Below are 13722 nucleotides of genomic sequence, written 5' to 3' on the forward strand. Positions count from 1 at the left end.
TGTAAACAATAATAGAGCTTTTGTTCAAGAGACCCACATTTCGTCAACACAAACAATGTTCTTACTCTCTCTGTACAATCTGGTCCCACTGTGGTTTACAAAATGTAACATAAAGCCTCCACAAGGGGGCGTTCGCATCCTATTTTTTTTTTCCGGCTAGCCCGAGGTTTGAAAAACCCTGATATAAGGGGACTAAGCCTCTTTCACGAGCGCTAGAAATAAATCATTTAGATTTTGTGCAGTTTGCAGTAAAAGTTCCACTTTAAAGAAACATAAAAGTTAAATTCTTGGGTTTGTTTATCCAGGGAGCCGTAAAATCACAGCAAAAGCGTGGAGGCAATTATAGTCGGGGAAATATTACAGCTGTTAACCTCGACTCATCCCCGAACCACCACAGAGACTGTTAGTGACGGTATACTGCACTTTATTAGATCAGAAACTAGCACGGGAATTTGGGGCATCAACACTCAATCATGTGGACGTCACCTGGTAACGTGGATGTGGGAACTTTCCTAGAACATTCCTAACAGGGTCTGTGTGGACTAGGCCACGCCTAAATTCAAAAACGTAGCCCACTGTGACGAGGGAACGATGGTGAGTCCGTATGTTACGGATGTTGTCGTGTACCTGCGTTGGGCATGACCAGACGTCCTCCCTGGTGCCCGAACACGCCGGTGCTCTTCAGACGGGCGCTGTAGGGCCCGTTGTTGGAGGGCACGGGTGACGACAGGCCCTGCGGGTAAGCCTTGGCGTGGTACTCGGCCGCGAAGGAGCCCTGGACCTTGGCCGTGGCGTCGGGCAGCGGGTCGAACAGCTCTTTGCCCACCGAGTCGCGGAAGCTGTAGGTCTGCTCGGGTCGGGCGGAGGAGTTCAAGAGCGGCGGGTTGCCTGAGGGGGGAAAGAAACGAGAGAGAAGAGCCGACCAATCACACGACCAATCACATAACAGCAGACAGGAAATGTTTTTTAGATGAGCTAATCACATTCAACATTCCCATTCATCCCATCTCAAGGCTGCTCAGTGAAGTTAGCAAGGTTGGGAACATGTGACAGGTGTGGCTGAACCCCCTTCACTGATGATTAGCAGAGGCGTCCTCATACTTTTGGCCATGCCGCCTCTCAGATTCTGACTCAGATCTCCTGTGGCGTGACGTCTTCATCCTGCCGCTCTCTCTCATTCTGGGTGACCTTTCTGGTTTCAGCGAGACTAAATGGGGACGCTCCCAGCGTGAGGTTCGGCGGGGGGTACTCATCCTTCACCGTCCCCCCTCCACCTCTGCCAGCTCGGCCCGTGTGCCCGGCCTGACCCGCGCGGCGTGCCGAGCTGACTTTGATCCTCGGACAGCTGCCACGCGCTGAGAGGCGGGAGGTTAATGGGGGCTTTATTTTTAGGAAAATCATCGATTCTCCTGAGGACAGCAGGCTGGTCGCTGTCACTACCAAGGTGTTCTGTTCTCTTCTCTTCTTTTATCTTCTGCTCTGTTCTCTTCAGTTCTGTTTAGTTCTGCACTGTTCTGTTTAGTTCTGCACTGTTCTGTTTAGTTCTGTACTGTTCTGCTCTGTTCTCTTCAGTTCTGGACTGTTCTGTTTAGTTCTGCACTGTTCTCTTCTGTTCAGTTCTCTTCTCTTCTGCACTGTTCTGTTCAGTTCTGCACTGTTCTGTTCTCTTCTGTTCTGCACTGTTCTGTTCTCTTCAGTTCTGCACTGTTTTCTTCTCTTCTGTTCTTTTATCTTCTTTTCTGTTCTGTTCTATTCTTGTTCTTTTCTGTTCTCTTATGTTCAGTTCTGTACTGTTCTCTTGTTCTGTTCTGTTTAGTTCTGTATTGTTTTTTACTGTTCTGTTCAGTTCTGTCATGTTCTTTAGTGTTCTTTTCAGTTCAGTACTGTTCTCTTCTGTACTGTTCTGTTCTCCTCTGTTCTGTTCTCTTTTGTTCTTTTCTGTTCTGATCTGTTCTCTTCTGTTCTAATCTTGTTCTTTTCTGTTCTCTTCTCTTCTGTACTGTACACTTCTATTTTCTTTTGTTCTGTTCAGTTCTCTTCTGTTCTAATCTTGTTCTTTTATGTCCTGTTCTTGTTCTCTTCTGTTCTTTACTGTTCTGTACTGTTCTCATCTCTTCTTATCTATTCTTGTTTTTGTTCTGTTCTCTTCTGTTCTGTACTAAGAACCGGAACCTGGACCAGCTGCCGAGAGCATGTATGAAGAACTGATCTGAGAGGAACGGAGGAGTTCTGACCTTCTGCGCTGCACCTGATCATGAATTACAAACAGCTGCTCTCACTTCCACCAGGTCAAGGTCAAAGTGGGGTGAGCTCATAAATCTGTGATGTTCATGCAGTACGAAATCTGCTCACACTGCAGTGAACCTTTGACCTCCTGCATCATTCGTTCGTTCATTTGATTGATCTGTGTCCTGGTCAGGGACGCGGTGGCGGGGGTCAGTGTGGGTGAGGACCAGAACACACGCGTCTGACCTTGTCTGGTGGATTTGAAGTTGAAGGACTGGAAGCCGCCGGCGATGGCGGACGAGTCGATGACGTCCACGCCGTACTCGCTGTGGTTCCGCCGGTACAGAGTCACCGACACCGCCAGGATGGTAACGGCGATGGCACCCGCCGCCAGGCCCGAATACAGCGCCACGTCCCCGGAGCCGTCCATACCTGCAGGAGGACGAGCACACACGCGTCAGCCGGGCGTTAGCATTAACGACAGTACACTACTTTTAATTACGTATATGCTTCTAATGTATGGCAACAGTTTGGGGAAGGCCAAACGTATGGCAACAGTTTGGGGAAGGCCAAACGTATGGCAACAGTTTGGGGAAAAGGCCAAACGTTTGACGTTTAACACAGTCACCAATGTTCTATCTAATAAATGGACACAAATTCCCACAGTAACACTTATAGTCTTATAGGAAGCCTTTCCAGAAGAGTAAAGATTGTTACAACTGCAAAGAGGAAGCACATGACATGGTGTCCACATACTTTTGACCATATAGAACGTCATTATCGTGATCCTATCGGCTGGATCTGAAGCAGATGTTCCTGTATCCAGATGTGTGGTATCGAAGGGGACATGCACGGACCATCACGTCCGCTATCAGCCTGGCAAATCGACCCGAATCGCTCACGGTGGGGGGGCAGGTGCGATGTCGCCACATTCGGCGCGGTGTAAGAAGATGGGCTCGGCGCGCGGCCTCAGTTTGCGAAATTCCAGGACTGGCGCGAGTTTAATCAGAGACGCGGCGGTGTGCCAGCGCCCCGTGCCGGGCTACATCTGTTCGGCTGACCTCTGCGGTGCCAGAGCGATGCCGGCTCGTGGAGGACGAGTGGGGCGTGGGGCGTGCTGCGAGGGTGAAGCTGGACGACCCGCGTATGACCTCCACACTCTGTATTTAAACATTACAGCTGCACCGATGCTGCGGCGCCCCGGTTCGAGTCGGGCGAGTTCCATCTGAATCAACATTCCTGTCCTTCTGTCCATCAGATTATTAGCAGCACAAGCAACAACAGTCCTTGTGTCCTCATGTCTCATATCCTCATGTCCTCAAGTCCTTGTGTCTTTAGTCCTCATGTATTTGTGTCCTCAAGTCCTTGAGTCCTCATGTCCTTAGGTCCTTGAGTCCTGAATTCCTCATATCTCATGTCCTCAAGTCCTTGTGTCCTATGTCCTTGAGTACTCATGTCTCTATGTCTCATGTCCTCAAATCTCTGAATCCTCATGTCCTCGTGTCAAGTCCTTGTGTCCTCATGTCTCATGTCCTCAAGTCCTCGTGTCCTTGTGACCTCAATTCCTTGAGTCCTCATGTCTCATGCCCTTATGTCTTATGTCCTCATGTCTTCTCATCATGTTCTCAAGTCCTCGTGTCCTCAAGTCCAAGATTTATTTACTTAATTTTTAGGTTTAGAACAAATGAACTCTTAATTTAACCATATCCAATTCCCCAGTCGTATCGTCTTTACTGCTGCGGACCTCGGTTCCTGACCGAGGAGGGTCGTACCCAACACACGCCTGGCTATTTCAAGCCCAGCAGGCCGATCCGAGCCCCACAAATCCCCGCCTACGTCCACCCGAGAGCCACACAATGAGGATTATGGGAAACCGACAACAGACAGGAAATATCATGGATGGATGTGAGCTCCTAGGTGCCTGTAGAATGAACCGCTGAGGATCGAGCCCGATTAATCAAACCTGCTATTCTGACAGATGCGAGTGCAGATGCTCAGCGCCCGTCCTCAATTATCCTAATCTCCGGCGCCGCGTGGTTCCGTTCGCAAGACTGACGTTCCAGGAAAACAGACCTCTGTCATTTTTATCCCGAGCAGGTGCGTCTGGGATCGGGAGAGTAAAGAAGCGACGGATTAAATTCGTCTCGTTTCGGTGACGGCGGGTTTTATTTCTCTCGACGGGGACGTGCAGAGGCTCCGGTTCTCAGGTTCTAGCTGTTCCTGTCCTGATATACGAGCGGTTCTTCCAGCTGGTGGAACCGCGTGAACGGGATATAAAAGGAAACACCTGAGGCGCGGCCGTGAACGTCACGGCGATATTCTGGTCTCATCGCGAGCGAATGGGGAAACGGATCCTGTACATGAGAGGAGAGGAAGCAGGACTCACTCTGAGGGTTCACATCATGCAGCATCTTCCCATCTGCAGACAGAGAGAGAGAGAGAGACAGAGAGAGAGAGAGTTAGAGAGAGCACCGCTGAATCGGTTAACTAAAACCATTCAGATCACGCGGTGAAGTCCAAACGCAGGCTGTGCCAACATCAGCTGGAGATAATGATGCGTGGCATCGTTACCGTCAGGGTGGCGCTGACAGATGGAGTTCGGCTCCTTCAGTTCTTCCCTTAACTAGAACGCAGACCTCACTGAGGAGGCACGGAAGGAGATGAGCGCCGGTTCTCTGGTTCTAAACTGTGCCAACGTCAGGGCAAAACTTTCGATTCATAGTTCGCCTTTGGGATGGCGGCAGCGCTGGCGGCAGAATGGAGAACCATCCTGGAGAACATCTTCCCTGGGTTTATGACTTTTCAGCACAGTAAGCGTCGTCATCCCAAAAGAGACCACTCACATTAGTATCAAACTGTTCCACTGTGATCAGAGTCGGTTTTTGAATGACATGCCAGGTCAAGCATTCCATCCTGGACTGTTCTCTTGGTGCTTTGCAACACTGACTGAAGCTTCTGCCCTCTGTGCCCCAATCTAACAAGATTTTGTCCAATTTCAGATTTAAGACCAGGGTCTCGGTGGGTCCGGTCTCAAGTTTGAAAAAATCCTGGACAGGGCGGCAATTCGTTGGTGGGGCCTCAGCCAATCATGTCTGCATGTAGGTGCCCGACCGGCTGATAGCACCACTAGGGATTCGAACCCTTGTGCTTTACAACACTGACTTGGTGCTTTACAACGTTGGAGTTAGAGTTGGAACACACCCCGGGCAGGACCTCGGCCAATCGTGTCTGTATGTAGATGCCCGACCAGCTGATCACCGCTGAGGATTCGAACCCTGGTTCATACGTGTAATTTACAGCTGATCCACCCGAGTGCCACGCCCAGTACGAATAAATCTAACAGAAGCGTTCACTAAGAACACATACAGTAATGATGATGATGATGATGAGGATGACGACGATGCCAGGACGATGCCGTGTGGATCCGCATCCTTACCCTGGAGGCACGTGTCGCCGGTGCAGTTCTTCACGTCCCGAGCTTTACCCTCGCAGGCGCGGCCCCGGTTCCGAGGGGGCGGGGCGCTACACTCCCTCCATCGTTGCCTCTCGCACTGAGCGCTGCACGCCGTCCAGGCGCTCCACTCGTCCCACCCTCCGTCCACTACAGCCGGCACACGAGAAAAAAAGTATTCAACCCCCCTAAACTGTTTCATTTTCAAACTGTCCTGAACAGACTGTCGCTCCCTGCTGCTACCAACACCGTATTTCACAGTGAGGATGGTGTGTTAGAAGGTTGCCAGACTTACAGTTTTTAAGCACAAAGTGTTGTCTTTAGGTTCGAGGTTTGTAAAGGATTATTATTACTATTATTATTATTTATAATCATTATTATTTGTTATTAATATTTATTATTTTTATTATTATTTGTTATTATTATTATTTAATCTTCTTCTTATTATTATTTATTATTATTATTATTTATCATGTGTTATTATTATTTGTTATTATTATTTATTATTATTACTTATTTATTATTATTTATTACTATTTTGTTATTATTTATTATTTTATTATTATTTGTTATTATTATTATTTATGATTTAATCTTATTTATTATTTTATTATTATTTGTTATTATTATTATTTATGATTTAATCTTATTTATTATTATTATTATTATTATTTATCAGTGTTATTATTATTATTTATTATTTAATCTTCTTATTTGTTATTATTAGTATTATTATTATTATTAATCATTATGTGTTATTATTATTATTTGTTATTGTTACTTATTTATTATTATTTATTACTATTTTGTTATTTTGTTATTTGTTATTAATTATTATTATTTATTATTATCATTATTATTTATTATTCTTATTTTTTTATTTATTATTATTATTATTTGTTTCCATCTTGCTGCTGTCCATCCTCTTGGTTTTGGTGTAAAAAGGGTAAAAACTCTGAAATCTGGCAACTTTACCTGTAAAGACGACCTGGTGCTAAACCCCGAGCCCTTCCCTAATCAGTGAGGACTGGAATGGATGGGAGAACTGGGACGCGCTCCGTTCCCTCCAGAGCCAGCGCTCCCAAACCAGCAGCTACTAAACGATGTAATCTCCATCCATCATGAGCTATCATTTCATCTGGGGCCCCGGCGCTTCGATTAGCCAATCTGACCGCGGCGTGTGTACGGCGGACGCTCGGAGCGCGTGCGCTCGCCCCGGGGGGAAAGAACTCGCTGGTTATTACACGGCGAGTCCTTAGCGCTCTCCGCGGCCGAGTCGAGGCTCCTTGTCTGCTCATCTAAATGCAAATGATGTTTGTGTGTTAGCGCTAACGCGCCGCGGGTCTGAGGTGCGAGGAGCAGGTGCCGCGTGTAGCCGGCTCCGCCTGACGTGTCGCGCTAATGTGCTTGATGAATTCGGGAACGGCGCCGGGCTCGGGGATCGCCGTCTCGGGACGGACGCCGGGGTTTCGGGGCTGGAGATCGCGGCGCTGCCGAGAACGAAGGAGGCGCGGCGCTGATTTACGGCCTCTCGGCTCCAGGAGCGGCGCTTCATAAAGCACCGGCAGACGGCGGTGATATGAAAAGGCCGCAGACTGAGCTGGATTTAGGGGCTTTTAGATCAGAGCCGCAGCACTTACTTACCGCCGACGTGAACTAGCCTAACGTTTATAGCGGCTCACATGTAGCAGGGATGAAGCTAACGGAGAACCTCACACCTGGGAATCAAGTCTGGACGCCAAGGATTGATCTTATTACAGCCAAAAGTATGTGGACGGCACTAAAGCGTCTCTTCTCATTCCCGGCATGAGATTTGATCCCCAACATAACGACACAGACGCATTTCCCATCATCCCACACTCCCGAGAAGAGGGCGTGTCTAAATCCTTAGCTCCCTTAAAATGTTCCTACTGAGGCGCCTTCATTCTGAGTGATGATCTGACCGAATGACGAGGGAGCGCCCTCTTCTGACCTCTTACGTTTTAAGGGTAGGGGCAGCCCATATGGACACGTGGAGAACATGCCAAAGTCTTGACAGACACAGACCTCAGGTATGAGGTTGGAACTCGGCTGTGTCTGAGGGAGGGAGGGTCGCTTGACATCTCTTCTCACTGCAGCTATGATATGAGATTCTCAGGACTGGTCTGGGTGCCTGTACCAGTTGGGGAGGGAGGAGGATGGTCACATGGAGCTTAGCGTGACTCTCCATACACAAATTGGGAATTGGAAATGACTAAATTGAGTAAGAAAATAAGTAACTTATAATTAAGACTGAACACAGTTCGAGCAATTAAGGGTTAAGGGCCTCGCTCAGAGCGTGGGGTTTGAACCAGCAACCTTCCGCACTTACTAGTCCATTATCCTAACCACGTGATATGAACGTGTAAGTGTGAAAGTACAACCGCACTGACCAGGACAGGGTGCGTTACAGGTGCTCTTCTGGACCGACATGCCCTCGCAGAACGCCCCCCCGTTCAGAGGGGCGGGGTTGGTGCAGGTCCGGGACCTCTTGTGCACGCCTCTACCGCAGTCCACGCTGCACTGGGACCACTCCGTCCACAGGGACCAGCCGCCGTTCACTACACACACACACAGAGAAACCAGTATAACCAGTCTGACCAGTTATAATTACACCACACAACATTTATATACGACCAAAAGTATTCGGACACCTGATTCCACTCTAATCAGATTTAACGTTCGCTGGTGTTCGGAGCTAAAACCTGTTTTGCTTTGTACTCCCGCCGGCGGTTCAGCATTAAAGAGCAGTAGGTCTCCTGCTAACTGCTCGCCATTAGCATTTATTGTTAGCCGTGTTAGCATCCGCGGCTGATACGTTTACTTAGACGCGTAGCGGGACGGATGTTTATGGCTATGGTAATCTGGACTCTTGACGCTTTTGCCCGGAGAGCCGATTACAGCGCGGCATTAAAAATCGATACGTCTTTATAAACGCGGCGTGTTTGAGCTAGCATCGTGCGCTAATCGATCGCTCCGAGCGCTGTTTAAAAGGCGCAGCGTTGTGCCAGGGAGGGAGAGTGGCACCGCGGCGGGTACAGACGCTTCAGAGGGGTGGAAGAGGAGAGGCGGATATTGGGAAGGACGGCCGGAATCGAAAGACGACAGACAGGAATTTAAGGGAAATTTTTGCCTCTCTGACCGTCCTCCTCATCCAGCCAGATTCATCACAGCGCCACACGCTGGTCAGTTTTTATATTGTTTTTTTTTGTTTGTTTGTTTAAATAAACGGGGCTTTATTTGATTTTATGATGGTCAACAACCTTTGACTCTCATGCATTAATTCTCCTTTGATAACTGATTTAACATGGTCCAGGTCGCAGTGGGTTAGGAGCCTATTCTAGTCAGTCCGGTCAATGGTCAGTTTCCTTGTAGCTCTTTTAGTTTAAATAGGCGTGGCTTTATTTGATTTTATGATAGTCAACACACTTTGGCTTTCACGCATTTATTCTGCTTTGATGGTTGCTTCAACATGGTCCGGGTCGCGGTGGGTCAGGAGCCTATTCTGGTCAGTCTGGTCAATGGTCAGTTTTCTTTGTAGTGTTTGTTTGTTTAAACAGGCGTGGCTTTATTTGATTTTATTTAATTAACAGAATTTGGCTTTCACATTTTTATTCTGCTTTGATGGGTGCTTCAATGTGGTCAGGGTCACGGTGGGTCAGGAGCCTATTCTGGTCAGTCTGGTCACTGGTCAGTTTCCTTGTAGTGTTTGTTTGTTTAAACAGGTGTGGCTTTATTTGATTTTAATTAATCAACAGAATTTGCCTTTCACTTTTTTTTGCTTTGATGGTTGCTTCAACATGGTCAGGGTCGCAGTGGGTAAGGAGCCTATTCTGTAAACGAATAGGTGTAAACAAGAGGACTGTTCATAACATAGCAGGGAATTTAGAGCTGCATTTTTAAACACTGAGTGGCGACCTAAACTTGATGAACGCCCCCTTGTGGAGGCTTTATGTTACACCTTGTATAGAGAGAGTAAGATGCTTTGTGTTTGTGTTATAGAGCATCCAAATCCACCTGCTGGCATGTTTCTGAGACCTTGGGAGGAACCCAGAATACAGGGCTGCAGCGTACCTACCCTGAAGGACCCCGGAGCCGTGTGGGCGTGTGCTGCAGATGCGGTACGGTCTGTGTGACTCACCGAAGACGACCACGGTCGCCGTGGCGCTGCGTCTCTTAGCGACGATGTTGCTAGCCACGCAGGTGTAGTTCCCCGAGTCGGACAGCCGCGCCTGGTTTATGATCAGGTTGTGGTCGGCGCGGGTGTCGATGTTGTCGTCGTCTAGGGAGCTCACCGTCTCGTCGTTCTTCAGCCAGTTCACCTGAGGGACAGAGAGACAGAGAGGGAAGAGGGCGTGTCTAAACTCTGAGATCTCTTAAAATGCTCCGACTGAGGCGCCTTAATTCTGAGTGATGATCTGACTGAATGCCGAGGGAGCGAGCACTCAGTCGTGGTTCACTGAGGTTCTTCAGGATTGTGTGAATCTGTTGATAATATTGAGCACTGTAGAGGGTAAAATCCTTCTGCTGTAACAGTGAGATTATTTACTTTTAGATTTTCTGGCAACACATTACCACACTGGTTCTCCTGCACTTGTTTACAGCGTTTAAACGGCCCCGATAGGCGGGTGAGATCAGAGGCGTGTGGTTAAACGTGAGCCGGGTTCCAGGGTTCCAGGCTGTCGGGGAGTCGGGAGGGTTTTTGTCTTTGTGTTTCCATCTGGGAAATCTGGGAGCTGAAAGAGGCGATTAATGCAGCGAAGGCCGAATTCTCATCATACACTCGCTCTCTCGCGCTCTTACCATACGCTCTCTCTCTCATCATACGCTCCCTCTCACACGTTCTCTCTCTCACATCATATACTCTCCATCTCACACTTTCTCCCTCTCTCTTTCTCATCATACACTCTTTCTCTCTCGCTTTCTCTCATCATACACTCTCTCATGCTTTCTCTCTCTCACCATACGCTCCCTCTCACACGTTCTCTCTCTCACATCATATACTCTCCATCTCACACTTTCTCCCTCTCTCTTTCTCATCATACACTCTTTCTCTCTCGCTTTCTCTCATCATACACTCTCTCATGCTTTCTCTCTCTCACCATACGCTCTCGCTCACACTTACTCTCTCCCCCTTTCTCTCTTACCACACACTCTCTCTCACTCTCTCTTTCTCACATCATACACTCTCCATATTGCGCTTTCTCCCTGCCTCTCATCATACTCTTTTTCTCTCATCATACACTCTCTCTCGCTTTTTCTCTTCATACACTCTCTCTCACATCATACACTCTCTCATGCTTTCTCTCTCTCACCATACACTCATTCTCTCTCATCATACACTCTCTCTCTCTCTCTCTCGCTTTTTCTCTCATCATGCACTCTCTCTTTCCCTCTTTTTTTCTCATCATACACTCTCTCTCGGTCTCTCTTTCTCGCTCGCACTCTCTAGCTCTCTCTCTCTCTCTTATATCTGTACTTGGTCCTGGACTAACGATGAACTCACGAATGGGGAAGCAGACTGAGAAATGAGGCCAGTGACAGAACAAAAGACCCTGAGAACATGATGAGGGGTTCGTGTTTCGGGAGGAGGGGGGTAGAGGGAGGGGTGAGAAGGTGGCTGATACAAATTATCCGGGCTAAGTGTGTGACAGGATGTGAGAAATTGCTGCTCTAATTGGCACATTTGCTTTAATTATACAGGATCCTCTGATTTCATTAGCACCTCTGTTCCTTCAGCGAGAGACACGACTGTCACAGAGTCTCTCTCACACACACACACACACACACACACACACACACTCACACACTCACGGCCACAAGTATGTGGACACTCCACCAGCAGCGTGTTGCACCTCCTATTTTCACCTTATTTATTTATTTGTGTTGTAAATAGTTCCTCCACACCGAACTCATCAGCTCATGTCTTTATGAACCTAGGGTTACATTCAGTGATTGTATACCCAGAAAGTTCATGTAGTAACAAAAGTACCAGAAAGGTGTTTTAATGTCACTCCGGAGCCAATCAACCAATCAACAGTCTTCACTGCTTCTTGCTCCACCCACACGCCCAGGAAGGGAAACAACTACTGAATGTAGATCAGATTATTTCATTAGAACTGAGCTTGGTCCCGCCCACCTTCAAGCCAAAATCAGCGGACAGACAGTCCAGACTTCATTCTCACCAGCGTGGGGTCTGCCCTGCAGGATTATGTGGTGGCATGAGGACACAAAAACATGAGGACACGAGGACACGAGGACACAAAAACATGAGGACACGAGGACACGAGGACATAAGAACACAAAAACATGAGGACACGAGGACACGAGGACACAAAAACATGAGGACACGAGGACACGAGGACACAAAAACATGAGGACACGAGGACATGAGGACACGAGGACACAAAAACATGAGGACACGAGGACATGAGGACACAAAAACATGAGGACACGAGGACATGAGGACACAAAAACATGAGGACACGAGGACATGAGGACACAAAAACATGAGGACACGAGGACATGAGGACACAAAAACATGAGGACACGAGGACATGAGGACACAAAAACATGAGGACACGAGGACATGAGGACACAAAAACATGAGGACACGAGGACATGAGGACACGAGGACACAAAAACATGAGGACACGAGGACATGAGGACACAAAAACACGAGGACATGAGGACACGAGGACACAAAAACATGAGGACACGAGGACATGAGGACACAAAAACATGAGGACACGAGGACATAAGAACACAAAAACATGAGGACACGAGGACATGAGGACACAAAAACATGAGGACACGAGGACATGAGGACACGAGGACACAAAAACATGAGGACACGAGGACATGAGGACACAAAAACATGAGGACACGAGGACATGAGGACACGAGGACACAAAAACATGAGGACACGAGGACATGAGGACACAAAAACATGAGGACACGAGGACATGAGGACACAAAAACATGAGGACACGAGGACATAAGGGCATCAGAGCATGATGACACAAGGACGAGGACACAAAGACATGAGGACATGAGAACACAAAAACATGAGGACACGAGGACATGAGAACATGAAGAAACAAGGACATAAGGACACAAGGATATGAGGACAGAAGGACACATGGGAATAAGGACAGAAGGACATGAGGACATAAGGGCATGAGGACATCAGAGCATGAGGGCATCAGAGAATGACACAAGGACGAGGACACAAAGACATGAGAACATAAGGGCATGAGAACATGAAGAAACAAGGACATAAGGACACAAAGACATGACGACATGAGGACACAAGGACGTGAGGGCATGAGAATATGAGGACAGAAGGACACATGGGAATGAGGACAGAAGGACATGAGGGTATAAATGAAATGTATCTGAACCAGAAGACCAGGTTTAATAAAGCTAGCTTGATAACGCCAGCCTAATTGTACCCCGACGGCCAGCTAATACCGACACTGAGACGCACCGCGTGCCCCGTGGCTGAGGAATTATGGGAAATCTGATCTCTTATTGGATCCTATGGCAGCAGAACTCGTCCTCAAGCTGCAACCACAACACAGTTTATCTTTAATGAACATGTGTGTGTGTGTGTGTGTGTGTGTGAGTGTGTGTGTGCATGTGTGTGTGAGCTGTATCGAGCTGAAGAACATCTTATCAGTGTAATTACTGTAATTGAGTTCTGAACCCCGACTCGATGAGCATCACAACCACACGCATCACATCTACTGTTCCTTCAGCTTTCAATCCAAATCACACCATCACTCAGTCATCTACAGGTCTGGAGCGGCCAATCCACCTACTAACATGTTTTAGGGAGGAGGAGGGGGTATCTGGAGAATAGAGGCTCAAGCATTCAGACCAGCTCTGTTCTCTTGGTGTACACCACACAGAACACTTCCCCCCACACAGTGTGGTTAGTGTAGGTTAAAAGCAGCTGATATTTTTAGTCTCGTTCTACACTCAGTGTTTGAGTCCCACGGCTCTCTGGAACTCTGTTAGTTGTC

At 47.8% G+C, this 13722-nt stretch overlaps 1 protein-coding gene across 7 annotated transcripts in view; it reads right to left on the minus strand.

Moving 5' to 3' along the window:
- Positions 1 to 13722, minus strand: part of unc5db (unc-5 netrin receptor Db) — a 110066-nt gene that overhangs the window by 17322 nt on the left and 79022 nt on the right. For 3 of the 7 annotated variants that reach the window (XM_063017423.1, XM_063017424.1, XM_063017421.1), the window contains 6 exons: positions 9837 to 10017; positions 8089 to 8256; positions 5663 to 5827; positions 4613 to 4645; positions 2473 to 2658; positions 628 to 888 (listed from right to left, as the gene is read on the minus strand). In XM_063017423.1, the coding sequence (XP_062873493.1) occupies positions 628 to 888; positions 2473 to 2658; positions 4613 to 4645; positions 5663 to 5827; positions 8089 to 8256; positions 9837 to 10017 (994 nt within the window). The remainder of the gene's footprint in view (positions 1 to 627; positions 889 to 2472; positions 2659 to 4612; positions 4646 to 5662; positions 5828 to 8088; positions 8257 to 9836; positions 10018 to 13722) is intronic. The other 4 variants (XM_063017426.1, XM_063017422.1, XM_063017427.1 and 1 more) reach the window with 4 other exon arrangements.

Source organism: Trichomycterus rosablanca, chromosome 21 (assembly GCF_030014385.1).
Source record: "Trichomycterus rosablanca isolate fTriRos1 chromosome 21, fTriRos1.hap1, whole genome shotgun sequence".
Lineage (NCBI taxonomy): Eukaryota > Metazoa > Chordata > Actinopteri > Siluriformes > Trichomycteridae > Trichomycterus > Trichomycterus rosablanca.